Raw genomic sequence first — 26,487 nt, forward strand, 5'->3', positions numbered from 1 at the left:
TTATGATTATTTTAATTTAATTTTGTGTCATTTTATTGTGTCCTAAACCACGTTATAATGCATTCTATAGGTTACTACTTGTTCAGGTTTGACATCATTTAGATATACTCATTAAACAGCATCATTGTGTAGTATAGGAGATTCATTTACAGCACTAGAATTAGGAACACTTGCTGCAGTACAAGTACAAGCAGTTATTGTTTTTAATGCAAAAAGTATTGTTTCTTTTCATCGCATCCACTCGCTTTGTGTAACTCAGTCTTTGTTTGCTTTGCTTTGCTCGCTCAGATGTGGTTGCAAAATGTCGCGGAGCATCAAGAGTGCAGGTAAAGTAAGACTTCAGCGATTGTTTAATGATCGTAAAAATAACCTGTGCATGGCCTTGTCTCAGGGAACCTGTGTGTGCAGACTAATCCATAGGATTCATTTAACAAGGGAAACCTGGAATGTGCTAATGGTCTGGTCCAAATGCCTGTTTAAACATGATTACAATGGTTTAAGGAGGAGTTTAGTTATAACAAGTTAACATGTGTGACTCAAAATAAAGCGTAACAAAAGGCTTTTTGGCTTATTTTTTACAGTTTCGAAGTTCTACAAACAACCCAGCACGGCAAAGGCAATAAGAGCAGGAAATCTGATTAAATCTCCTCCCAACAGGTGTAAGACAGAGGTGACAGACCGATCTCAGAGCTGATTCATTTTTGGATTTTTGTGCTAATCCCGCTGCACTATGACTATAATTCTCTACCTTTTGTCCTGCAGAACTCATGGAAAACTCGACATTTTGTCCTCTACCAACTCAATGAGCATGAACATCAGCTCATGTACTTTCGAAGTTCAGATGAAACGGACCGGCCAATTGGGGAAATTGATCTCACTCAGTGAGTTAAAAGTCAATTAAAAGTTTAGAAATTACATGAATCCAACTTGTTTTCTATTTGTTTAGTCTTTTATTACAACTCATCTACAGCCAGTGTTGGGGTCGATTATAATTGTAATAAAAAAATACAAAATAAAATAATAATAATAATAATAATAATAATAATAATAATAATAATAATAATAATAATAATAATAATAATACATAAACAAACAAATAAAGTAAATAAGAAATACAAAAATACATGTATTTCAAAAAAATTAACTAATAAAAATGAAAACAAAGTAAGTAATTACAATTATGACGTAATTATAATTGTAATCGTAACTGAAAAAACATGTATTTGAGTTCAGATAATTCACTTTATAATTGTAATGTGCATGAAAATTCTATAAAAACGACATTTACATTGCATTTCATTATGTCAACAATGTAATTAAATGCAAAACTATGGGAACCATGTTACAGATCTATGGCTTATACATACGTAGTTAACAATTACTAGATGTTACTAGATATGTTTCAGATCTAGTTTACCTGTTAGTTCTCTTGAGGATCATTTTACCATTTCAAATTTGTTTTTTTTTTCCTTCCAAGGATAAGGATAAGGAAGCCTAACAAGGAAACAAAAAGATGAAAAACAATTTATTTATTATTTAGTGTTTTTTATGGCTGGTTTATCATAAGAGATGCTAACAGAAAGCTAACACAAGAAGAAAAGCTTATCAATTAAATGGTTCAGTAATTGTGATTAATTGTAATTGACTTTTAGGGGGAAAATAATAATAGTAACTTCATTGTAATTGGTAAAAATGCTAGTCACCGTACTTGTAATTTTACGATGGATAATTGAAGACGTAATTGTAATTTTAAAATGTAATTGACCCCAAACCCTGTCTACAGATGGATTTTTAAGCTAATAAAAAGTGTTTTCTTATTTCCCACCAGTATCTCAGTGTTGCAATTTGCCCCTCAAAGCCACGATAAATGGATGTGGATAGAGAAGAAGTTCCGATGTGCCCCATCCTGTGTGCTTCATATCAAGAGCGGAGACCGGGACTACTTTCTTGTTGGACAGACCAGGTCAGATTCTTCTTCTTTTTCCTCATCTCCTCCTCTACGGTGCCTGAAGGCTCAGAAGGAATTTATACATCTTATATAAGCGTGTGTGCATTTCACACAGCCACTCATAGAAAGCCTGAGATACCACACTGTGGTAATGTTCACATTTACACTCACTTCACCTCAGGGCAAAATTTACATTTTGACGTACAGTAACATGTAGTTATGCAATGTCATCTGAACAAAGTTACCGCCGGTACATTAGATTTTCTTACACTTCCTTTTCCTTCCATTTCCTCCTAAAAAACAAAGAACACATTGTTATTAATATTATTATTATTTACGTTTTTTTTTTTTTTTTTCTGACAATATAAGAGAAAAAATCAAACTAATAAAGAATACAAGGATTACCATAGGAACAACATAAAGTGTACCATGAAAACAACAACAAAACAAAAAGAATAGCTAACGTTTGATGAGATAACCAATGTTTCTTTGAAGAGTCAATGATGGACCAGCCGATAACATCTATCCAACCATTAAAAAGTATCTTATTTTAGATGTTTATCCATTTGGTGACACGTTATCATCTGGTATAATGGGCCCACAGCTCTTAAACTGTCATTAAAGATGATAAGTGTTGTGTTTTCTTTCAGCGAGGAAATGGACGGCTGGTTCACAGACCTGTACGAAGCTCTGAAAAACAAGACACATCGATTTCACACCAGGAAGGTATATTTGGCTTTTGAATTCCTTTTTTTTTTTTTTTTATTAAGTGTAACAACCAATGAACTCATCTTTAAAATCTGCTTCAATTTCCTAATATTAGACTATTTATTATTTTTTGTCAGGAACTGGATAGTGGCAAAACAATTGAGGTAAACTTGTGAAGTGTCTCCTACACACTCCTTTTACACAAATTTGTTCCAATGTTTATTATTTAAGACCCAAGTTGACTGAATCTTATGTTTGAATTAGAGCAAGCTTTAAACCAGGGATTGGCAACTTTTATTACAGCGATGCCACCAAAATGTGATTGTATCTGATCCGAGGGCCCCATCATCAATAATCATGTCAGCATTTAGAATAATGGCTAATAATCATGAGCATTATCACAGGAAAGAACAAAGAATTGGGTTTTTTTTGTTGTTGTTTTTGTATATTTTTCTCTTATTCTTGTGTTTTTTAATGTTTTTGTTATTTTGTGTTTTTGAAGTCATTTTTGTGTGTTTTTATGTGGGTAAGTTTTCATTTTGTGTATTATTTGGTCATTTTATGTTGTTTTATGTCCAACATGTTTGTTGTTTTGCTTATTTTTGTTGTCTTTGTTTCATATTTTACTCTTATCTTATATGTTTTCATTGCGTTTTTTCATGTTTTTGTTGTCATTTTGTATATTTTCCTCTCATTTGATATGTTTTTGAAGTCATTTTGTGCATTTACTTTGGGGGCCAGACAAAATTAGTCTGAAGGCCACATGTGGCCCCTGTGGCCCATATCTGCTTTATAACATTAAAGGCCCCTTACAGTTTTTTTTTTGCATGTATACTTTTATGAAACTGTAAATTTAGGTTTAATTCAAGTAGATGGGTTCAAAGTCTTAAACATTTACATTAGAACTCCTATTTTCCCATCATCCTCTGTGCCTCTCTATGCCCTTTCCCATTATCAAACTGGTTTATTTAAGGGTCAAGCAGCCAGATATTTAAACACATGTTCTAGATATCGATAATTAACAAAACAAAAATGTGACATCATGAATAAGTCGATATTGATAGCTGATTTTCAGTCATAAAACGTGGTAAAAGCTTCCTTTAAGTTTTGTTTTGGGTTTTTTTAACCAGGTGATCTCCAAGCCCATCTGCCGCAGCAGCAGCCATGGTGTCATGTTCAATAAGGTTGGTTTACAGAAAGAAATAATCATATAAAAAAGAAACAAAAAATATAAACTTAATTGGCTTTGTTTTTTTTTTTAGCTGTCGTTAAAGAGCAGATCCTTCTCAGATCCACCAACAAAATCTTTGGATGATGACTGTGATATGCACAAGGTGAGGCTTCATTTTTATGTCTTGTGTAACTTAAACCAATCAATGCTGTCATTTAAATGTCTCTGTTCTTTTTAGGAGGAAGATCCGAATCTGAATAAACGACGTGCTTCTGTTCCTGGGAACGTGGAAGATTATTATGACTACCCGAAAACTTTCTCACCCTCAAATGTACGTCTGCACCCTGAAAATGTTCAACTTCCTATGAAGCACATGTGTGTCAAACTCAAGGTCCCCGGGGGCCCAATATGGCCCTTTAGAGCATCCAATTTGGCCCGCAGGAGAAATTAATTCAAAATGACAGAGAAACTATGAATTATTGTGTAATTTACCAACTCATTCAGTTGAAAATTCGCGAATTTTCGAAAAGAACCTTTTACTAAAATCCTGCAATTTTGATTTCCTGATCTCTCCTGTAAATACATTATATATCGTTTATATGTGGAATTGTAAACCAGGGCACATAGATTTGAAATATTACTAATTATCACACCTAAAATCTGCAGATCAAACTGCCCATATTTGGTCCTTGGATTAAAATGAGTGTGACAGCCCTGCTGTAAAGCATGTTACTTATTCTTCAACTCTTCTATTTTGAGAATATTAGTAATTCCTTAACTTTTTATGTGTTGATTATCAGGATGGTGAAGTTTGTTCAGATAACGGCAGCGGAGAATCCCTGTAAGTGTTGTTGTTTTAATTTCCTTCCATCTTTACGTCACTTCTCACTGCTCATTTGGCCACTCATACCTAATATTCAACATTCTGCAGGTATGAATCCATGACCAATTACTCGTTCAACCAGCAAGTTGCAGAGGAGTGGTGAGTTTTTCACGCATGGATGAAAAAATCAGCTCTTTCAGCCATATTTACCTGCAACCACGGCTTCTTGTTGTGCTATGAAAGCATCTCATTCGTACGGTGGCTGAGAAGGGAAAAACACAATTACAAATACCACAACAAAGTTACAATTTTGAAAACAAATACACACAAACATCCAAAACATTACAGATAGCAAAACAGCTAACCCTAAAAATTGTTGCGATATAGGGTTATAACCTAACCCTAACCCTAAACCTAATCTTAAACCTATAATCCTAACCCTAACGCACTACGTACGCGTACTTCGGTAACCGTAATAATAGCACCGGGGGTTGTCTGTACGGCAACTGTACAAATAGACACTTTCCTTACAAATTCCACAACAATTTACAATTTTGAAAACAAATTTAAATAAATAGATTAAAAAAAATAAATAAATACAAATAGCAAAATACTTTTACACATGTTGATACACATGTACAATAGCTTTTTTTGGCTTGCCGCACCAACTTCCGGCGTCTCAGACCCACCCTTTCCGTATGATTTCACGCAAAACAAATTGATGACACTTTTACAAATGGTCAAAACAAATATGGAAACACTTACACAATGAGCCACTGTAAATCTTTTTCAACATTTGTAAAAGTGTGAGCCGGAGATAGGCACTTTTTTTTTTTCAGCAAATGATGCATATTTGTTTTTAAAACTGTAAATTTGTTGTGGAATTTATAAATGTGTTTTGCACTTCTGAACCACCGTACATTTTGCTCATTTCTCTCAGCGACCATGAAGTGGAGCAGCTCACTGAGGGCAGCCTAAACGGGCCGTGTGAGAAAAAGAGGGCATTGAGTTGTTCAGTGCCTCTCTGTGCTGAAGGACGGACCAATGATGACAGGTAGCTCACATGCTGGCTGTGTGTTGGACTTCCCATAGTTTTTAGTATCAGGGCACTGTGGGGTGGGGGGTGGTGTTCGTAAATGTCCTCAATACAAAAATAACCAGGATATTCAAACCAAGCCTTGTTATATATTATAATTGTAAATGTAATTGTAATCCGTTGCTGTCGTAATTAAATTGTAATTGAGTTTAAATAATTGACTTTGTAATTGTAATTACAAGAGAATTCTATAAAAAATTGTCAGTTTTAATTTAACGCAAAGCTGGGGAACCATGTTACAGTTCCACACATACAATATGTAGTTAACAATTATTAAAATATGTTTTATATCAAGCGTTCATACATTTTATTGCAAAAAAGGCTCAGATGCCCACACCAAAAATATAAAAAATAACTATATTTTCATTGATTAGGAAGCCTAACAAGATAACGACAGAGAGGAACTAAATGAGATGATAGATATTTGTTTTTACTGTATTTTACAGCTGAATTAATACCAGTTATAATAAGAGATGCTAACAGAAAGCTAACACAAGAGGAAGGTTAACTTTTATATATAACTTTTAATTGTAATTGAACTTTCGTAATTGACAATTGTCAATTCTAATTGACTTTCTGATGATAAAAAATAATTGAAATTGAATTATAATTGGAAAAAATGCAGGTCACTGTAATCGTAATTGAAAACGTAATTGTAACTGAAAAATGTAATTGACCCCAACCCTGTAGGAAAGCATTCAAATGTTTGATATTTGGATCGGACGCACTTACACTGATTCATGTTTTAATGCTTTACAGCAAAGACCAAAATCGGTCCAGCTTCGGCTCCAGTGACAGTGGCGTTATCTCACCTGTGGATATGCAGGACGGGAAATATGTGCACAAGGTGGACGAACCAAGCTCCTCCCCCAGGTGAGAATAACCAAAAACCTCTGACCTTTGATTTACAATCTGAAGGCTGAGGTCTTTTGAGAACTATTTAAATGGTCTAAAGCAGTGACTCTTAACTGGTCTGAAGGACTGGAAGTTCAGGAAAGTGTTGCAGTTTGTTTTTACGGCACAGGGCAAATCTCTGTTTTTACTGTGAGTCATTGTATGGAAACACCTGAGTTTGACAAACACTTGAGTTGACGGTAAAACCCTTGTGACCTTAACAATAACAAGGAAAGCACAAACAGCCAACGTAGATCAGGCCATCTCCAGACAGATGCCACACCTTTGCGTGGCTCCGCCTCTTTCTTGTGTGTGCCAATATTCTTCTTGAAACACAGGTATTATTAAAATGGAAAGGCTGACATATATTATGAGGATCCAAAAGGACAAGAGCAGATTTTGTGTAACTTCGCCTCATGCACACCCCATCCACTTCAGCCAACTCTCCTTGTTCTTTTGTATATAATTACTGTTAGTGTAATATGGGGATCATTGTATAGTATTATATACAAGTGTATATATTATTGTTGTATTTCATTTGATTATTTTTTATTTCTCTCTATGAGTGTTGTTTTGTGAAAGAGGACGTCTATTTTCTTCATTATTCTATCTGTCAAATTGTGTCATATGCCACCCTTTGTAAACTTTGTGTATTTGTTCAAACATAAGCACAGAAAAATTAAGAAACACAGGTAATAACACAGGTGAAACTTTCTGTTTGAAATGCAAATATGAAGACCATAGCTGACTGTGACATTAGACATTACTTTACTTTAGAAAAGTACATTTTGGACGTACTACAAATGTTCTACTGGTGCAAATAAAGAACTTAAGTCCTTGTTTAAACCTTTTAAACTGTCCTGTTATTGTTGTCAGAAACAAACAAATCAAAGACCTACATCTAAGCTGAGTCATTGAAAACAACAGACAGGAATGTCGCAGTGACGCAGGAAGGTGGATGGACTGGTTGATTTTTCCATTGGCAGACGTCCATATGCAAACATGGTCACTAATGATAAGGTGCAGGTTTTGCATGATGACACGCTTATTGCACAAATATAAGTTAGCTGGGGATAAGAAAATCCAAGTTAATAATAATAATAATACATTTTATTTGTAATGCACTTTACATTTGATTCCAAATCTCAAAGTGCTACAGGATTAAAAAATAATAATAAACAAATAGAACACAACATATATTAAAAGACAGGACTAAAAGAGGCATTAACTGTTAAAATAAGTTTCTGTAAAAAGTTACAACATGGTGGTGGTAAATGCCTGAGGACTGAAGTGACTGAAGCAATTAGATTACGTTCAAATCAATGTAAATGACGCAACCTCAAGTTATCTCCCCTCAGGCGATGTGACTTGCGTGATTTGAGTGACTAGATCAAGCGCAACCTCGACGCTTAAAGTTGAAAAATTTGAACTTTTTAAGCGACTTCACTGTCTGTAGAGCCGCGGCAGCAGCCCCTCCCGCTACAGTGCAGACAGCTGCAGCAGAGGGCTGTACTACACTTCCTCGCTTTATCGGGGCAAAATTAAAGTGGTTAACTTCTTGAATAAGCTAACATTCTGAGTGAACTCATCCTTTAGTAGCTCCATAAGTTTTTAATTTAAACCGTAAAATGGAAGCTGTCTATGATAAGTGCTGTAAGAAGGAAAGGAAGTGATCAGACCTCTCTCTCTCTCCTCTGTCACCGCTTCTACACACACTTCTTCACTTCACTAATAATTTTCACTAATACTGATGTAACTTATGTTCAAGATTTTTAACTACTTTCAATACTTGAGTATTTTTATGCAAAAAGTCAGTAGGCCTATTTTTACTTTATTTTTTTTATCTTGACTGAGCTACTATTACTTGTATTGGAGTATCTTATTTTGACGAGGAGAATCCGTGCGTTCACTCAAATATTAAAGTTGAGTGTTCTCATAAAACAATAGATACAACAGACCTAAGGACCTGTGTTTACGCACACTCCATTTCATTCCTATCGATTCACGAAGCTTGTGCTTTTTGCTCTTTTTTCCTGCTCAAGTTGTTCCCTCATGTACATGGAGAAAGACATCGAGGTGAATCAGGTCGATTTGAAAAAACACCTGACGTTATCGGATCAGGATGGAAGACCGAGGTATGTGACACGAAGGAAGGCCACGTCTCTTCACAACGCTCCACTGAACTGTGTAGTTATGCTTCGATTAAGGTTTCAAACGTCTGGTGGCTGAAAAAAAAAAACGCCATGACAACTTTACATTTTTGAAAACCCATTTAGGTGACACTTTATATTAGTGAACACCTATTAACCCTGAATTAGTTGCTTATGAGCATGCAAATTAGTAACATATTGACTCTTAATTTTTAGTAATTATTAAGTACTTATTAATGCCTTATTCTGCATGGCCTTATTATACAACCAGTAAGCCATTAACTAAGAGTTTTTCCTTAATAACCTTAGAATTATTACTTATTAGTAGTAAGTTGTATAGGAATTACGATCTCAATATGAGTTAAAGTTAGGGTAAACGTTAACCCTAATCCTAATCCTAACTCTAATCCTGTTTGGACAGCAAGACTAAGGCATTAATAAGTATTTAATAATGACTCATTAACAGCTGATATTTTACTAATGCTAATAAGCAACTAATTAATAGTTAATGGGTGTTCCTAATATAAAGTGTTACCCAATACAATTACAATAACTTTTACAGCTACAGAAAACAAATTAACACAATGCTTTTTAATTCTGTAAAAATGTTATGCAATTTGTAAATATTTTTGATATTTATGTAAATCATTTTTTTTTTTAATGTACATTTTTAAAAGTGTTCTGCATTTTCCAAATGGCTTAGACGTGTGTGTGTGTGTGTGTGTGTGTGTGTGTGTGTGTGTGTGTGTGTGTGTGTGTGTGTGTGTGTGTGTGTGTGTGTGCGTGTGTGTGCGTGTGTATGTGCGTGTGTTTCCCAACATTTGTGAGCGCTACCTTTAATGTCAGAGAAGAAAAACTGGCTCAGGCTAGGGCAGGTTAAGCCAGTCCTTCCACATCCAAAACTCACAAAGATTGTTTTCAGAAGATCAATAGTCTCGATCAGACTTTTACAGGGCACTGATGAATCACTATGTCTCCTTCAGTTTTATTTATGTTGGATTTTCTCAATACATTTCAACATGAGGCAATGCTGCATTTCTGTATGTGGAGTTTTTACAAAACGTTCATTAACAAATCACAACATGCAACGTAAGAAATCAAAATATAATATAATACATAATATAATAAGTAAAACATATTAAGTGAGAGCTCCGGTTTCCTCCTACAGTCTAAAAAAGTGTTCTATTTAGAAAGTATTTATTTGTACGGTTGCCGTACGGACAACCCCCGGTGCTATTGGTACGATTACCGAAGTACAAGTACGTAGCGTCTTAGCGTTAGGGCTAGGTTTAGGTTATAACCCAATATTGCAACAATTTTTAGGTTTAGAATTTTTAGGTTTAGGGTTAGAGTAAGGTTTAGGTTATAACCCAATATCGCAACAATTTTTACGTTTAGGGTTAAAGTTTAGGCTAAGGTTTAGGTTATAACCAATATCGCAACAATTTTTAGGTTTAGGGTTAAGGTTTAGGCTAAGGTTTAGGTTATAACCCAATATTGCAACAATTTTTACATTTAGGGTTAAGGTTTAGGCTAAGGTTTAGGTTATAACCCAATATCGCAACAATTTTTAGGTTTAGGGTTAAGGTTTAGGCTAAGGTTTAGGTTATAACCCAATATTGCAACAATTCTTAGGTTTAGGGTTAAGGTTTAGGCTAAGGTTTAGGTTATAACCCAATAACGCAACAATTTTTAGGTTTAGGGTAAGGTTTAGGTTATGACCCAATATCGCAACAATTTTTACATTTAGGGTTAAGGTTTAGGCTAAGGTTTAGGTGTTAGGGTTAGGTTTAGGGTAAGGTTTAGTCTTAGTTACGCGACCTAAACTGGGCAATGACGGACCTATCACGGTATAATTATACAGCAACCGTACGGCTAGCCACTGCCTTATTAGAGTCCTAAGTTTGTTTCTCTTTCTATCTCTCCCTCTTCTACCTCACTCTGTTTATTGTCACTTGTTGGTTTGGTGCATCCAAGTTATTGTGTTGTCATATCTGGTAAATGTATTTATGTGGTTGTGGTTGTGTGTGTGCGCTTGACCATGCATGTATATAAAAGAATATAAATGAGTGTGTATAGTGCAGATATGTAGAGTGTACGTTTGCATGTGTCTCTTACTGTATGTGTTTTTTTTTTTTTTGCTTTAAGTTATAATCGTTGTTTCAGACTCAGCATGTTCTGAATATTCAAGCACAATAAGTAAACAAACTGAATTTGTGTGTGTGTTCCACAGTGTGTCCGCGTGGACCGCACTGCCAGAGACGGTGTGCCTGTTCCAAAAAGGAGATCAGATCTTGGCGATTAACGACTTGCACACGAGCACCAAAGAGGATGTTTACAAGTATCTCAGCAAGTTGCTGAAAAACGAGGTTTGTTTGTTTCCCGCGCACATGAACACACCATTAGAGAACATAGGACTTCATCTAATAATAAAAACTAATACCTGGCCTATGACAGAATCCATTAGAATACGTATATCTAAGGAGCGATGTCTGTTTCACAGGTGAAGGTGACCATCCTGCGTCCACGCAGTCTGCATTCCCAAAACTGCCATTGCAGTGACTTAATGTGGAGCAGGTCTGCAAACGTTTAAAGGACTCTTCGATGGGGATTGTACCGGTTCCTCATCAACTTACAGTATTTTCTCTAAACTATTGTCACTTTTATCGATCTTTTAGTGAATTGCTTATGTCGATTTTAATGGATTCAAATTATGGAGACTCTGAAGCACAGAATGAAAGATTTAGAAACATGTACAAACTGAATGTGCTGCCAGTTGATCTATTTGCAGTGTCTCATTGATGGTTTTCACGCTGCTTCCTCTGTTGTATAAAAGTTTCACTCAAATATATACGTTTCCTCATATCTCCTCCTATGCTTTTCTAATGAATGCATGTGTTTGTGTCCTATCGTGTGTTTCTTACTGAGATGTGGTACAATGTGAATATAATGTCGCTCACTCCATAACTGAAACCATTCCTATTTTGTTTGACTTAAACAACTCTTTCCGATCCATTTAATACTCTCATTTTACCGTTTCCCGTAACCCAGATTGAACCTTTCAGGTTTTTTTTAAATGGAGTTACTGAACAGATAAGTTCTCAAATGAAGGACATGTATTCTTTGACTGTGATATTCAAGCTGTGTGCTCTAATACAATACTCTGAATAGATGAAGGCATTCTTTGTACAGGATGTTGAAAATGATCTTTTGTTGGGACACAAAGACTGTGTTTCGATTGTACAGGAAAATAAATGTTTAAAAAACAGAACAAAAAAACTGACTGATTTTGACTGAAGATTGTGCTATACACCACACCACACAGTGTATGAGCTGAATCACCTTTTAAAGAGATTGATGAAATGATGATGAAAGCAGTCTGCTTTCATCATCCCTATGAGTCAGAATCATGACTAGGAAAATACAGATGTTCGGTTAATAATGTTAAAACAATCAAAACCAATTGGGTCAATCTAAGATCTTTCTAAAGTAAAAGAAAATATCCTAAAATGTAACTTTGGCCATTGTTAAAATGGAAAGACTGGAGTATTTAGGAACACAAAGTGCAAACCTCGCCCAAGTGCGGCACTTTTGCCATGATCACGCACACTTCAAATGCTTGTAAGAAATGTTAATCCCCACCAATAATAATAATACAATAGGTCCAAATTTATGGGCACCCCCATTTATTTGAAAAAATTGTGATGAAATACGCAATCCGCATCAAATCTGGATGAAACTCAGTGAGGTAATTGAGTGGCCAACATAAATGAATCAAATTTCATAAATGTCAATTATGAACCAATATTAAATAGTTTTTGAAATTTTGCCAATAAGGTGAGATGTCAATTTTTGGATTTTTGAAACTGATTCAGAATCAGTATATTGATCCGCATCCCCTGCAAAATTAAACGGAATCTTCCAAGTTGGAAGGTCAATCTTAGGTTGAAAACGTATCAATTCTGTTCAGTACTTTTAATGCGCCTGCTAACAAACGTTAGTGAAAATATTAATCAAGTTCTTTTTGCATGAGTGAGTTTTAGAAGGAAGTTATTAACGTGACCAACTGAATGACAACTTCTTATAACTTAACGTCACCACCATGGAAAAACCCAGACATGTATCAAATTTGCTGCAAAATGTCATTGTTCGAAATGTAAAAAGCTTAAGGACTCCGTAGAGATGTGATGATGAGAAATCCCCAGAAGAAAAAACCGGAACCATGACAGCAACTGAAAAACCAGTTGAACAGAGACTGAGATCTAAAGAGCCGCTCTGTGGAACAGACAGCGCCTCAAGACTCACCAACATCTGATCAATGAACAGTCAGTGTTTAAGGCTCATGGGTTTGACTTTAGCTGTACAGCGATCCCGTGGCCTCTAATACAGCAGATTTGATGTAATAAAGTTGGTGTTTCTAAATGTTTTACATGCATTAAAAGCCACAACGAATACACAGGTTAAAACATTTATTCAACATAAAGGATTGACAACAGATAAATACATCGAAATGTGATGAACTTGCAGACAAACAACAAGAGATAAGGACAGTTAAACCAACCAGTTAGTTCACTTCCTGTGCATCAAAGTTTGAACATAAACATGCATTTGATTTAAAATTCCAGGAAGTGTCCATTAATTAAAACAGTGATTTTTATTAAAAGTCTAACGATGAATACTTGACATGTTCATTAGCTCCTTCACTATCTTTGATAAAAGACAGTGTTTGGGAAGCTTTTGTTAACATCTCTGTTTGATTTCTGTGAGCCACTCGTGAAAACACTGGTCCATGGCCTTCCTGCTGGCCCGGCTCCCATTGTTCACTGTAGGGATGATCTTCAGAGGCCTGAGCCACTGCACGAATCGCTTCAACTCAAGAAAGCTGCTGTGTTCGCTGTACGGGATTCCTGATGAAGAAACACTGAGAATGGTCATTAATTCCACGTGGTGCGACACAAATGATCCTGTTTGATAATTTAACAAAGTCACAATGGCACAATCAGCTTTGATATTTTGGGGGAAACGTAGAGGCAGAATACAGTCTTCTTGTGTGATGTAAACAGTTGAAGCATCCAGCTGTTCAGGTTTATTTACACACGTGTGCTGCATTCCAATAAAGGAGAAGAACCTCATGTTCCTTAGAAGGCACACTTTGTTCCTTCTTTATTATAAGGGTTGTTCCTTAAAAACTTTCACAGATAAACAGTTTACCAAGTCTACACTGGTAAACAAACCCAGGGCCTTGGTGCAGTTTCATTTCAACCATATATCTATAAATCTATCTATTAGAGCTGCGTAATATTGACCAAGACTCATATCTCAATATTTTTTACTCAAAATGGCAAAAGACTATCTAAATCTTGATATTTTTAACTCCGAAGTTTTACAAGAAAGTCAATTCTGGGTTAAATTTAGTGATGCAAAATGGCACACGGGCACATTTACTGACAAACTGCTGCACAGAATGTGCCACTTTTGACTTTCACCTCTAATAAGGGACAGCACGTGTGAGTGAGTTCTGTAGTGTGGCTATTTAGGAGAAGGTTTGAGTTAGAACGCACTCAGCAATCCATCTAACTGTGCTTTTCATGCTGTTCTGAGAAGTAGTGAAAATGTGTATTTTAGGACCAAATAAGCTATAAAATAAAACATTTTCTTATAGGCGATATTGTAATTTTCAATGTCGCCAAAATACAAATCGCAATATATCGATATATTGCTCAGTCCTACTCTCCATGTCTATTACATTATATTTCCCCCAAGTCTGATATTAAATACTTCAGATCAGCAGCAACTGTCCATAAAAATACAAAATATTGAAAAATATTCTTAAGAATGATGAATCTGGAGCCTTTTATTGTGTTTATTTTTTGAAAGTGATACCACAGAGTTCGCCTGAGGGCGTTCGTGCACAGGGTGACTGCTGCAGCCATTACGCTGACAGGCACATAAAATACCGTAATGGCTGTCATTGTCAGCCTGTGCTAGATAAAGAAAATGAAGTGTATGCATGGAAGACACAGTGAACAAGGTTCTCAAACTTTTTTGGGGGGTATTTCCACTTTTAAACAAAGGTGAACTTTCAAGCCCCACCTGCACCCATTGCCTTATAATCCTGACAAATAAACCAAATGTAAAAGTGCAGTAGTCAAAAATACAGGAAATAACAAAACGTTGTTTGCAGTCTGTGCCAAAAAGCCTAAATAAACCAAAAAAAAAGAAATTATTTTATTTGTTTATTGTTACAATCATATTTTTGCACTTTAGTTCCACATTACATTTCTAACGCAGTCTAAACATTTAATGCACTTGTAATTTCTGGTACATTTTTAGGCTCCTCATTATGACTTTATTTGTGTGTAGGAGGGGTTGTTTTTTAGTGCTAATGATGTTTATCATCAATGAAATAAGGCATTTAAAATATTGGCATGAAAATGTGTGCACGTCTAAAGACACAGCGTTAGACCTCAGGAAACCTCAGAGCTGTCACAGTCAGGAATCTCTGAAGATGGTGACTGAGAGAAAAGTTGCTTGTCTACTTCTGTCCATGCTGACCTGATACTCATTACGAAATGAGTTTTATCTCCTTCCTTCAGGGCGTCCGTGCAACGTGCTGAGCTCAGAGCTTCAATGTGCACAAAGCAATTTGCCTGAAACCAGCAGGCGAACAAGTTGTTTCTTAGAAGCAGTTTTACTTTTCACAATGCAATGCAAACTTATCCTGTTCACTCGCTAGTTTCTCATGTACGACAGCGTATTAGGGCCACATTAAAATAAAATAAAAATCTGGACGCTACAAGATTAAAGTCGTAGAATTTTGAGAATAAAGTGTCAATTTTATAAGAATAAAGTCGTATCTCAATAAAATCGTAATTTTATGAGATTACAGTCATAATATTTCAAGATTAAAGGTGCAACAAGGGCGCACGGTGGCTTAGTGGTTAGCACGTCCGCCTCACAGCAAGAAGGTCCTGGGTTCAAGCCCTGGGGTGGACTTGGGTCCTTTCTGTGTGGAGTTTGCATGTTGAGTTCACTTCAACAGGGAATTCTGAGTGTTTTTAAAAATACAGTTTTAAACTCAAAATTACAACTATCCTTAAAATATTACAGCTTTGATCTCGAAATATTACCACTTTAATCAAATTAAATTACAACTTTATTCTTGAAATATTACAACTTTAAGCTTGTATTTTTTTGTTGATTTTCTTTGCCGTTCAACATCTGATTCACAATCAATCATTGGGATAATGAAGTCAACCAATCAAATTCTAAAACTAGTTTAAGTTTTATACTCTTGGAATGGGTCCCTTTATTAACTATTCTTCAAATCACACCAGCAGCGAGAACTGTGTCATTTCATTAGAAAATCCATTCCATACAGAATTAAAACGCTTATTTTTGGTGAAAAGTTGTGATAAAGTGTTACTTTAAAAATAGCAGCCGTTACTTTTGTCCTCACTTTAACGCTCCATAAGTTTGTCCTTCAATATTTACGTGAACCCAGAGTCTGCAATCAGTGCTTCCACATCCAAGGATGATAAAGGGTGGAAAACATGAGGGCGAAAGACACACATGGGAAACAAATGGGTTTCTGCATCACAAAGAGCCTCGAGCTGCTGATTGTGAGCCGACAAGGCGGACGATGTTGACGGATGTATTTATGAAATGAAATGAGGAAAAAGGGGGGGACAGGAAGAAACACCGGCTCAATCTGTAATTGCAAATCAAGTCACAATCAGCTCGAGTCAATTCACGAGTCCCGTTGGTGAGGAGGCAGAAAAAAAAAACATCAGGCAACGCCAATGAGGTGTAATGTTGCAGGGGAAGAAAGAAAACTACATCTGGAAGGTTTGTTTATTCATTCAAACTAAATAAGGCAGCTGCAGTTAACTGAAGCAACAGATTGATGACATTAAAAAGTACAGACTGCATCATTAAAGAGATTCTACTCAATGTCACGCCAAAGCTGTAAATTAGATAGTAACCAACTAGAAAACTGTATGCCATTTTCTTTCACTCATTTCCCTCACTTCCAATGTTCTGTCCCTGAATAACTCGTTTCTTTCATTCCCATTTCTCCATTTTTCTCTTGTTGGGTATGCAACAAGCGCATCATTCCATGCCTTTAGCCCCGCCCCTTCTCCACTCTAAGACTAAGAAGAAGCCCCGCAAGCGTAACTGAAAACCTAAAGTAAATCGGCTCGCAATCAAGAGCAGAATCCCGTTAGTCACTTCTATCTGTTCCTAAATCTTTGGTGTAGAAATGCATATTTCAATATTTCGTCTGTTGCGCACTGGTCATTTTGGTCCCACGTGAACACTACTTACGCACGCTCCTATTTTTGTAGCATTTTCGTGACACTTTGAATAAAACGGTTTAGTTTGGCCATTACCCCTAACAACAATACTGTTAATTAAGTTTAACGTGATTCAAATTAATAATCAGAGCCCGGGATGTTTTCAATTATAATGCAAATCTTAGTACATACCATAGATGGAGATGTTTCCACTGATCTGAGGCTGAATATCCTCCACTGACTCCACCTGCTGGCTGAAGGTCCAGCCTGTAGGTTTAAAGGCCACCAGTCGATCATACTGGCCTGAAAAGCGAGCCAGGTGAGCCTGCAGCTTCTGCAGAATGATAAAATAAATCACTTTTATGTATGTACCTATAATAATAGTTACGTTTCACATAAAAAAATTAAAAAAAATTTAAAAAAAAAAACTTTAAAATAAAGCAGCTAAATCAAATTTACATTAGCAGTTAAAGCTGTATAATTTGGATGAATGAAATAGTGGAAACAAATATAATAGATGGGGAAAGCTTTTATTTATATATATTTTTTTGCTCACGCTGGGGCAACATTTATCAGGGTTTTTTGTGTTTCAGAAGTTGAAATTTCTTGATAAAAAAAAAAAAAAAAATCCTGTTACCCATAGTTCCCTTCTCTCACCAGCCAATAACACTTTTTTTTTTTACGTCATAATCCAAAATGATAGGACAACAATAATAAATAGATTATATTACTGAATTGATTTCTAAAGATCACTATACCTTCCCTCGTCATTTTAAAATATTTATTTTTTACATAAAATCCCTGTGGACAACAGAATCTTTTATTAAAATCAATCTGCTTTATATTTAGCTACAATTTTAGGGAAACAAAATAAAATGGATTAAATGTAGTTGCTGTGGATACACCATACTGTAAAGTTGATGTGTGCCGACACCTATAAACTTAACATGGTTAAATATTTAAATACTTTGGTAGTTTTTGATGTTAAAACAAAGACGTGCTCTTGTAAAATAATCAGTAACATGTACACATTAAATAAATGTTTAATCATTTTTATTTGTGATATATAGTTTGCTTTTCTAAACACATTCTTACCATGTAGCAAGGTGATTGGATGCCACACATGACAAGCGACCTTTGAAAGTTATTAGAGCTCCGCAACAACGCTGACACCACAAAAATATGACGCTGATGTATCACTTTTCTGCTGCTCAGCACTTTTGTGCCGAGCGATGCATGAATTAAACCAAATACGGAACTTAACTGTGCTTTTTGCGTGTGTGGTTTTGTTTTTGTGCTTCCAAAACAAGGCATTTAGAATAGTGTCACCTACATTAAAGGAGATCTGCATCATGGGTAGCACATGAACTTGGGCTCCTTTCCAGTCTGTGGTGATGCGTTCTCTGATTTGTTCTGACTCCAGACAGCACATAGTGTTGTACTTGTCCCTGGAGAGACACACTTTGGATCCCAGCACGTCTGCCAATGCTAGAAAAACAAAACAAAGAAAAGAGAACAAGGTCCGTGTAAATAGCTAGTGAACAAGGACGGTATCTTTACTTCATACGATACCTTGGATAAAAAAAACCTTTAACGTATTTTTAAAGTCTCTAATATGACTTCACCTGTACTTTTCTGATGCTATGACCAAACGTACGCAGCATTTGTTAGTTAATGCGTGTCACCCGAGGACAGTGTCTCTCCTTCTGAGGACATAGTATAATAATGAATGGCCTCGACAACAAGCTGCTCTGCTTTTATTTCATTAGACATAATATCCACGACCTCAAAGAAGGAAAACGGTCAAAAGGTGATTTAAAGCCACTGAGAAGTCTTGTTTAATCAAACATGATGATTTCAGTTATTTGCGTAAAAAAAAAAAAGAATAATCTATCTTTGTATGAAATTACATTTTGATCAGCTTACTACAGTTCATTTTAGGCAAACCTCACCACCCAGAGGAGTGTGTTATCCTCACATTGCACATACCCAAAAACACCTTCTCCTTTCCCACAGAGTATGATCCACACACTACCAGTGTGCGCGGGTTGAGCGTCACCGATTCAAAAGCAGAGTTTGCGGCGAAGTTAATGACGTCCTGCTGCTTGGGAAAGGTGTACTCAGGACTGCAGTAGCTGTGAACAAAAACAGGTTTCATTCAACCTGGACATTAAATTTACTTCAGTGTTTTTCAACCTGTGGGGTCGCTTGGAATTGAAACGGGGGTCACATGAAATGTTAAAAGTTGATTGAAATGTTTTTCAAACAACTGTATTCTACACTTTCATTAACTCAAATAGAATACAATACAATAGAACTGTAATTACACCCATAGGGGGAATTCACTTTTGCTACAAAAAAAAAAATACAGTAAGAAACAAAAATAAATAGCAACACGAGATTAAAAAAAAACAAACATTTTAATATGAAAAATACATATAAATGTAGTTATAATAAAATGCAATAAAAAAAAATATTCAAGATGGGGCATCTTGTCACTTTGTGCCCTGATACTGGATACCCTGTGTATGTAACAGTTTACCAAACATGATTAAAAACTAATTCTAGAGGAAAAAACGTCTCTGGGGTTATCAGAAACTTGGGATATCACAATGGGGTCACGACCCGATAAAGATTGGGAACCCTGCTTTCGTTCATGAAAAAGCTGGTGACCATGTTTAGCTGTTTAGTTGTTATTTCGTCAGAGGATGAGTAGGTAAGTCATGAAAAGAGAAGTATAGTACGATACTAACGTTGTGTCCAGGTAGAGTGTTTGGATGCGGCGGTGGAGCAGCTCAGGATAGCTCTCCATAGAGGGATCCGCTCTGAAGTCTCCCGTGTGGAGGACGGTCTGTCCATCAGGCAGGAGGAGCAGCAGCATGGCAGCTCCAGGACAGCTGGGAACAAACAAGGACACCAGGTGAAGCTCAGGAGAGGCTGAAGCAGACATTTATTAAAGTAGTAAAGCTTTGAAATTTGAAGCCACAAAAAAAACACCAATAAATTCACCAACTTCTCCTGCTTCCGTTAAACTTACAGACCTTAGTGCACTAAACAATAAATTATGCAATTACAGCATCTTGTTAATAGTGTGGGGTTAAGTGGGCTGTTATGCTCTATGTTACACATCTTATTTACATAATGGCACCTCATTTAATTAGGGCTGAACAATTAATTGCATTTGCGATATTATCGCGACATCATAAAACGCATTTTTCTAATCGCAAAAAATGCATTTTTTTCTTGCCCTGTTAAATTCAGAGAGTGTTTAAGAAGTGCAGTCCACACGTTTACATGTTTCATGAAACGTGAAGTTAGTTAAATATGTTGATGAAATAAAGCCACAGATTTGTTTGCTTTATTGTTGTAATCTGTGCTTTAAAATGTATATTCTATATTTATTTAAAGTTTAAATAAATCTGAAATTGTTTATTATGAAATAGATTGACTTATTGCTCATGTTCATTGAAAAATACATGACAAGAGGCCCTTGAAAAAATAATTGCAAATTAAATCGCAATCGCAATATTGAGGGGAGAAAAAAAAAAAAAATCACAATTAGATTATTTTCCAAAATTGTTCAAGCCCTACTTTTAATGTGATGACCCACTGGATGTATTCCACAAATAAACATACGGTAATCTGTCCAAAAATAGTGCATATTCGTTTTAATATGTTGTCTCAGAAAACACACATTGGTTTTTTAAATTCAGTAATAACCAAGGTCGACCGATATTACATTATGTGGCCGATTATAATTGTGGGCCAATAACATCGGCCATCTCTATTTAAAAGGGAATTCTGGTTAAACCAAGATTTGGTGGCCTAGATATTCAAGTAAAACTCTAACATCTTAGTGTCGTCATCTCCAAACTGCTCATTAAATGTTCTTCCAGTGTCATGATGACAGTTATGATAAAATTCTTTACCAATTAATCCATCTGTTGTTCATAATGGAATGTTTTGAGTACATCTCTGTGAAATGACGCTGTTGCTAAGAACGAAAAGCCCTTTCCTCACCATGAAGCTTTGGTTAAATCTCAACAGAAACAAGACACAGCTCGGCCCAGACACCATGAAGAGGATGACTCACTGATTAGCATCCAGGAGGATGACCTTGACTCCCTCTACGGTGACCTCTGTGTTCATGGGCAGGATGTGAACATATTGATCTGCCACCTTCAGTTTGCTCTTCACCAGGTTTCCTGTAATCTGCTCGGCAGAAACAGCAGATGGAGTTGAGGCGGTACAAAAGAAAAACCAGAAACCTACTTTTGTCGGTATGAAAAAGATTTTCTCAGGATGAGTATATTTGTAATCTTCTGATTTGACTGAACTTATACAAATAAAATCAATAAAAATAAAGGATCAGTTGGAAATTCTGATTAATTCCTATGGAAAATTTCTTGGATCTCTAATCCGACGGCAAAGATTCTTGAATAAAGCTACATTAAACATCATCAGTCTTTAGAATCCTTTGGTAACCAAAGCGTTACTTACGCTGTTGCAGTAGATTGGGACTGTGGAGTTCTTGGTCAACCCTCCGTAATGGTCTGAGTGGAAATGTGTTAGGAAGTATGTGGTAATGCCTTCTATCTCTCCATAATTAAAAGCATCAACGACAAACTTTGTGCCTGGAATCTTTTTATAGAAAGGACAGGGTCGTGAGTCCCGACCTCCTCTGTTCCACTGTCTTCCTGTCCACCTCCTGGACCCACCTCGTCCTGCTTCCTCCTGCACATCCACTGAACTGCTGGTACCAACAGCTTCAGTAGACTGTGATGCATCTACACTCGAGTCGTCTTTAGATTTCTTCTGCCGCTCTCGTTTTGGCCTTTTCTGCCATGAGTTTCCCCTAACCGTAGAAACTAATGATTTGTTTTGGTCCAGTGAGACACTTTCTGTCTCTTTCTCTTTGAGTGGCTTGAGGCCAAAAAACACCCCGATATCTGTTTGCCTGAGGCCTGAGTTCTGGCCTGCCTTGCCGTGGCCTTTGTGAGGCGGCATTTCCTCGGCTTTTATGGCAATTGAATTCGAAGAAGTAGGCACTGAGGTATCAAGTCGCTGTTTTTGAGAACAGCTGTTGTTGTTCTGGTTCGTAAAGTGCAGATTATCTGAGTTCAGCACAGTTTTTCTGAGGCTCTCGAGGACAGTTCTCTGTGGAGACCGAAAGGCTGCTTCCTCTACAGGGACTGCTAACTGATCAATGGGTGCTGCTAACGATGAAACCAAGTCCAGCTGCGTGCCTGAGGGAGGAAGCTCCTTCACTGGAGTGCCGTCCTCCAAATTGCCTTCTATTGTTTCTGCAAACAGTTCATCTTCACTGGAGAAGCGGTCGCTGAACAGTATCATTGAGTCTCTGCTTTCTGATGTATCTGGATTAAAAAGCGCTTTTTTACACTCTGGGTTGGAGTTGTCAGTCTGTACAGGGAACTCTGAGAGAGGGGAGTAGGAAATAACTTCAGCAAGTTCAGGTGGAAACGCTTCACAAGCCTGCCCTTTACCTTTTCCCAACAAAGGAGTGGATGAAAGCTCTTTTTTACTTTCTTGGGAACTGCTGACTGACTTTTGACCCTGAGAATTTGACAGCCAGCCTTTCTTTTTCTTTAAATCGTCTGGGCCAGGAGAGCGGAGTAACAGGAGGCCATTAGGACGTTTCGATGGAGGCGTGTTTGTCTGACTGTTTTCAGGGGACATACTATACATGGATGAGGCAGAAAGACTGACAGCACTGTCCTGTGAACTCAGAGGAAGGCAGACATCTTCGTTGATCTGATATGGGAGAGAGTGGAGGCTCTTCCAGCTGGTCTCGGCCTGTTGTGACAGACTAAGGAGGGCTACGTCACTGTTGGCCCGACTTTGAGCCAGCAGCATGTGTTTGTACTTCTTGTAATGATTTGGGATGGTAGAGGAGCATTGAAAACCATTTGGACACTCTGCACAAAAAGAAAGAAAAGAATAAGCTTTTTTGAGGCAGAACGTTTTTTACCGGTACTCATTTTTGAGGAAAAAATTATTTCAATCCAGAGAGGAATGAAATCTGATGATCTGATCAAAGTAAATGTGAAAATGAGTGGAAACTGTTTGCCTAGCATGTACAGTACACTAAAATCAATAACTATCAGGTAGGCCTGGACAATATATCGAGATTCAAGATATATCGGGATATCTATTTTGGTGATATGGAAAACTACATTATCACCTATAACCATGCATTTTTATTTTATAGCTTATTTTGATCTAAAATACTCATTTTAGGAGTCACTGCTTTTACTACTAATGAATCACTAAGTGTTTCATAACCCAGACCTTCCCCATAACAAGCCACACTACCGAACTCACTCACACATGCTGTCCCTTATAGGAGAAAAAGTCAAAATTCTGCAGCTGTTTGTTAGTAAATGTGCCTGTGTGGCATTTTGCATCAGCAAATTCAACTGTGAATTGTTTTTCCTGGTAGGACTTTATTGAGTTAAAAATATCAAGATTCATATCGTGTATCGCCATTTTGAGGAAAAATATTGACATAAGAGTTTGGTCCAGCCCTAGTCTTAGGTCATTCTTCATTACCCTGAGTAGATTTTCATGGATGGATTTGTAGTTATTCTTTGCTAATGGTCCAATCCATCATCCAACAGACAAGTTACTGTTTCTGGGTAATGATGGAAAGTAGGGCTGGGCGATATGGATCAAAATTCATAATATCTCAATATTTTTTCTCACAATGGCGACACGCAATATAAATCTCAATGTTTTGAACGCAAAGTTTTACCAATTCCGGGTTAAATTTGCTCACGCCAAATACCACACACGCACATTCATTAACCAACAGCTGCACAAAATGTGCCACTTTTGGCTTTTTCTCCAAAAAGGGACAGTACATGTGAGTGAGTTCTGTAGTGTGGCTTGTTTAAGGGAAGGTCTGGGTTAGAACACAATCACCAAAATAGAATAGTGCTAGACCGATACATTGGCCGACTTTTGCGTTTTTTACGTGTATCGGCATTGGGCTGCTGCATTCACCGATTCGCATTATTTACAGAGAGCAGAAATATTTTTTACTTGTTCTTGTATTACATCACCTGATTTTTAATATTTGTGAAATATTTTTTACTTGTTGTCATTCTACCTCACCTTTGTTAATTTCAATAAATGTTCCTTTTTTAAAAATTGAGACTCGTACCATTTGATATCATCATTGTGTAATTTTTATGATGTAAATTGAGGGAGCAAAAGTAGTATCGGCTCCAAATATCAGCTCAAGAAAATCGGCAGTCCATATTGGTCAACGGCTAAGGCTGATGGAAAAAAAATTGGTATCGGCCCTAAAAAAAAAAAAATCCATATCGATCTATCCATATAATAGAAATCTTGATATATTGACTATTGACCAGGCATAATCGAAAGTGAATCGCAGTTTTCTGCATACTGGGGATGTAAGCTGAAAAACGCTAACTCAGTGGCTTGTGCTAGCACCAGATACCACAGCATAGCAATTATAGCACAATACATGCCTGAAGGGTTTAGGGCTATTATATGCCAAAGGATTAAGATTAGAGGTGTCCCGATTCGATATTGATAACAGTTATCAGTCCAATATCAACCAGAAAACGAATATCATATTTTATCGGACTGCATCTAAAATCACTGATATAAGCTCTCGGATAAAATGTTCCACTCCAGCACTTCTATATATAGGTGACTGTGGTTCACACTCCAACAAAGTAACCTACTGTTGCTGACTATTGTTCTCTGTTTGAGTAACATCACTTGATCAAGCCTTTTCTAACATTCCACACTAGAAAATAAGTAATAAAAGTATGTATGATTCGTGTTGATATTGAATCAAATCAATATCAGCCGATACACAAGGCTGCAATACCGGTATATCATATCAGAAGTTAAAAAGTTGTATTGGAACTCAGAGTGTGACGATATCTTGATACAGCGATATATCGCAATATTTTTTCACATGATCGATTATCGATATGCTCGCACTAAATATCGATTTTTATTTATTTATTTATTTTCAAAACCTTTTCTGCTTTTTCACTAAAATGTGCAGGAAGGTCTTCACAGAAATTTTGTGACCGTTTGTTGAAGGAACCAATATATTGTTTACTGGAATATTGCACTATAATGGTGTCACTGGTAAGAAAGACCCTATTTTTTGTTTACAGAAAGCACTATTGGAGATACTTATTCATTTACATTGGTATGTTGACACTTATTTACAGAAATGTTGCACTAAAATAGTGTCACTGTTCATAGGACACTTTTTCAATTTACTGTCTTTCAGAGACATGAAATAAATATTGTATTTTTTCACTTAATCTTTTTTCCTTTTCTTGTTATGTCATAGATTATCGTAGATTGATTTCTGACCAATATATGGATAATCGCAGTATTGTCATATCGTGAGATGTGTATCGCGTATCGTATCATGAGGTACCCAGAGGTTCCCACCCCAGTTTGGGACATCCCTAGTTGAGATGTTACAATAATCAGTGAATGTCATGTTTGAATAGAAAATAAACTACTAAGAAATGTGTGCGTGCAGATTGCATGAATGCATCTCTCCATTGTGTGTATCAGAAGATTTGATGACTGCAGCTTTAGCAGTGATTGATCACCTTCACATGTGTCCCTGGGGGTGTCCAGACACTCAGCGATGTGCCATCGTTGGCTTTGCACCACCAAGATGAAGAATGGCATCTGACAGATGGGACAAAAGTCAGCTGAGGATGATGATGACGATGATCCCTCAGCTGCATTGTCATCTCCAACCATTGTGGTCCAGTCTGATGTTCCACAAAGAAGTCCTTCTGTGCTGCAGTGTCCCTCTTTAATACGAGCTGGGTCACCATCTCTGCTTTTAGCTGCTGTTTTTTCACCTTTCTTTGTGACCTGAGCATCTTTGTTGTTGCTTTTCCTTGCAGTGCATTTTTTACCAGCTGTAGGCATCGCCTGTGTTGATTCGTGCTTCTTCTTTTTCTTCTTCTGCAGAGGTTTATAGTCCCAGATCTCGTTCTCAGAGTCATCATTAGGTGACATTGAGAGAAGAGGGAAGCCTGAAGTTACCCAAAGTCCTTCTCAGATAAGGTTATTACACAGGAATTACTGTCCGACAAGTGGTAACATTCCGCAGGAATACAGAAAAAGGCGCAAAATTAGCAACTGCTGCTACATGAGTTGGGTTTTTCCCAAGTAAAGGCTTTGGTGACAAACATTCCCGTAAATAAACTGTAAAAAGCTGAAAGAACATGTTCAGACCTCTTACCGCCACAGGACACCGTCACAGAGAGGCGTAAACATCTGTAGAACCATATCTGCATTTTCCTCATATTCAGCATAGTCAATCCTCTTAATTTTCTTACACAAACGCTATAATAATATAAAA

General features: G+C 36.7%; 3 protein-coding genes across 5 annotated transcripts in view; 1 reads left to right on the top strand and 2 right to left on the bottom strand.

Annotated features, from left to right (window-relative positions):
* The window catches only part of LOC114481235 (E3 ubiquitin-protein ligase TRIM39), a 19,730-nt gene extending 18,253 nt beyond the window's left edge, over window positions 1-1,477 (bottom strand). Inside the window, exon 1 of the mRNA XM_028475837.1 lies at window positions 1,418-1,477. The gene's annotated coding sequence lies outside the window, so the exon portion shown is untranslated. The remainder of the gene's footprint in view (window positions 1-1,417) is intronic.
* LOC114481232 (pleckstrin homology domain-containing family S member 1-like) overlaps window positions 1-12,057 on the top strand; it is a 12,247-nt gene extending 190 nt beyond the window's left edge. Inside the window, exons 2-17 of one of the 2 annotated variants that reach the window (XM_028475832.1) lie at window positions 289-326; window positions 582-670; window positions 763-881; window positions 1,829-1,963; window positions 2,599-2,674; window positions 2,794-2,820; window positions 3,787-3,840; window positions 3,919-3,990; window positions 4,066-4,158; window positions 4,628-4,668; window positions 4,759-4,809; window positions 5,591-5,704; window positions 6,506-6,619; window positions 8,683-8,775; window positions 11,024-11,159; window positions 11,294-12,055. In XM_028475832.1, the coding sequence (XP_028331633.1) occupies window positions 302-326; window positions 582-670; window positions 763-881; window positions 1,829-1,963; window positions 2,599-2,674; window positions 2,794-2,820; window positions 3,787-3,840; window positions 3,919-3,990; window positions 4,066-4,158; window positions 4,628-4,668; window positions 4,759-4,809; window positions 5,591-5,704; window positions 6,506-6,619; window positions 8,683-8,775; window positions 11,024-11,159; window positions 11,294-11,383 (1,329 nt within the window). In that variant the 5' untranslated portion in view covers window positions 289-301 and the 3' untranslated portion in view covers window positions 11,384-12,055. Of the gene's footprint in view, window positions 1-288; window positions 327-581; window positions 671-762; window positions 882-1,828; window positions 1,964-2,598; window positions 2,675-2,793; window positions 2,821-3,786; window positions 3,841-3,918; window positions 3,991-4,065; window positions 4,159-4,627; window positions 4,669-4,758; window positions 4,810-5,590; window positions 5,705-6,505; window positions 6,620-8,682; window positions 8,776-11,023; window positions 11,160-11,293 lie in introns of both variants that reach the window. The other variant, XM_028475833.1, reaches the window with a different exon arrangement.
* dclre1a (DNA cross-link repair 1A (PSO2 homolog, S. cerevisiae)) lies at window positions 4,628-26,386 on the bottom strand. Of its 2 annotated transcripts, none has more exons than XM_028475829.1 (8): window positions 25,721-26,386; window positions 21,588-23,023; window positions 21,181-21,299; window positions 19,841-19,984; window positions 19,077-19,222; window positions 18,421-18,575; window positions 17,280-17,421; window positions 4,628-4,912 (listed from the first exon to the last, which is right to left on the bottom strand). In XM_028475829.1, the coding sequence occupies exons 1-8, from the start codon at window positions 26,139-26,141 to the stop codon at window positions 4,857-4,859; spliced, it is 2,619 nt and encodes an 872-aa protein (XP_028331630.1). In that variant the 5' UTR covers window positions 26,142-26,386; the 3' UTR covers window positions 4,628-4,856. The 2 variants fall into 2 exon arrangements, with proteins under 2 accessions (XP_028331630.1, XP_028331629.1); XM_028475828.1 differs by lacking the exon at window positions 4,628-4,912 and adding an exon at window positions 13,245-13,697.
* Between the last annotated feature and the right edge of the window lie 101 nt (window positions 26,387-26,487).

This window comes from Gouania willdenowi, chromosome 19 (assembly GCF_900634775.1).
Source record: "Gouania willdenowi chromosome 19, fGouWil2.1, whole genome shotgun sequence".
Lineage (NCBI taxonomy): Eukaryota > Metazoa > Chordata > Actinopteri > Blenniiformes > Gobiesocidae > Gouania > Gouania willdenowi.

Excerpts from the sequence above, each read along its gene's own strand:
- dclre1a (XM_028475828.1), bottom strand. The coding sequence starts at position 26,141 with ATGTCACCTAATGATGACTCTGAGAACGAGATCTGGGACTATAAACCT. Across the intron at positions 23,024-25,720 it reads CCCCAGGGACACATGTGAAG|AGTGTCCAAATGGTTTTCAA; the intron begins GTGATCAATCAC and ends CTTTTTGTGCAG. Across the intron at positions 19,223-19,840 it reads ACACTCTACCTGGACACAAC|CTACTGCAGTCCTGAGTACA; the intron begins GTTAGTATCGTA and ends TTTTGTTCACAG.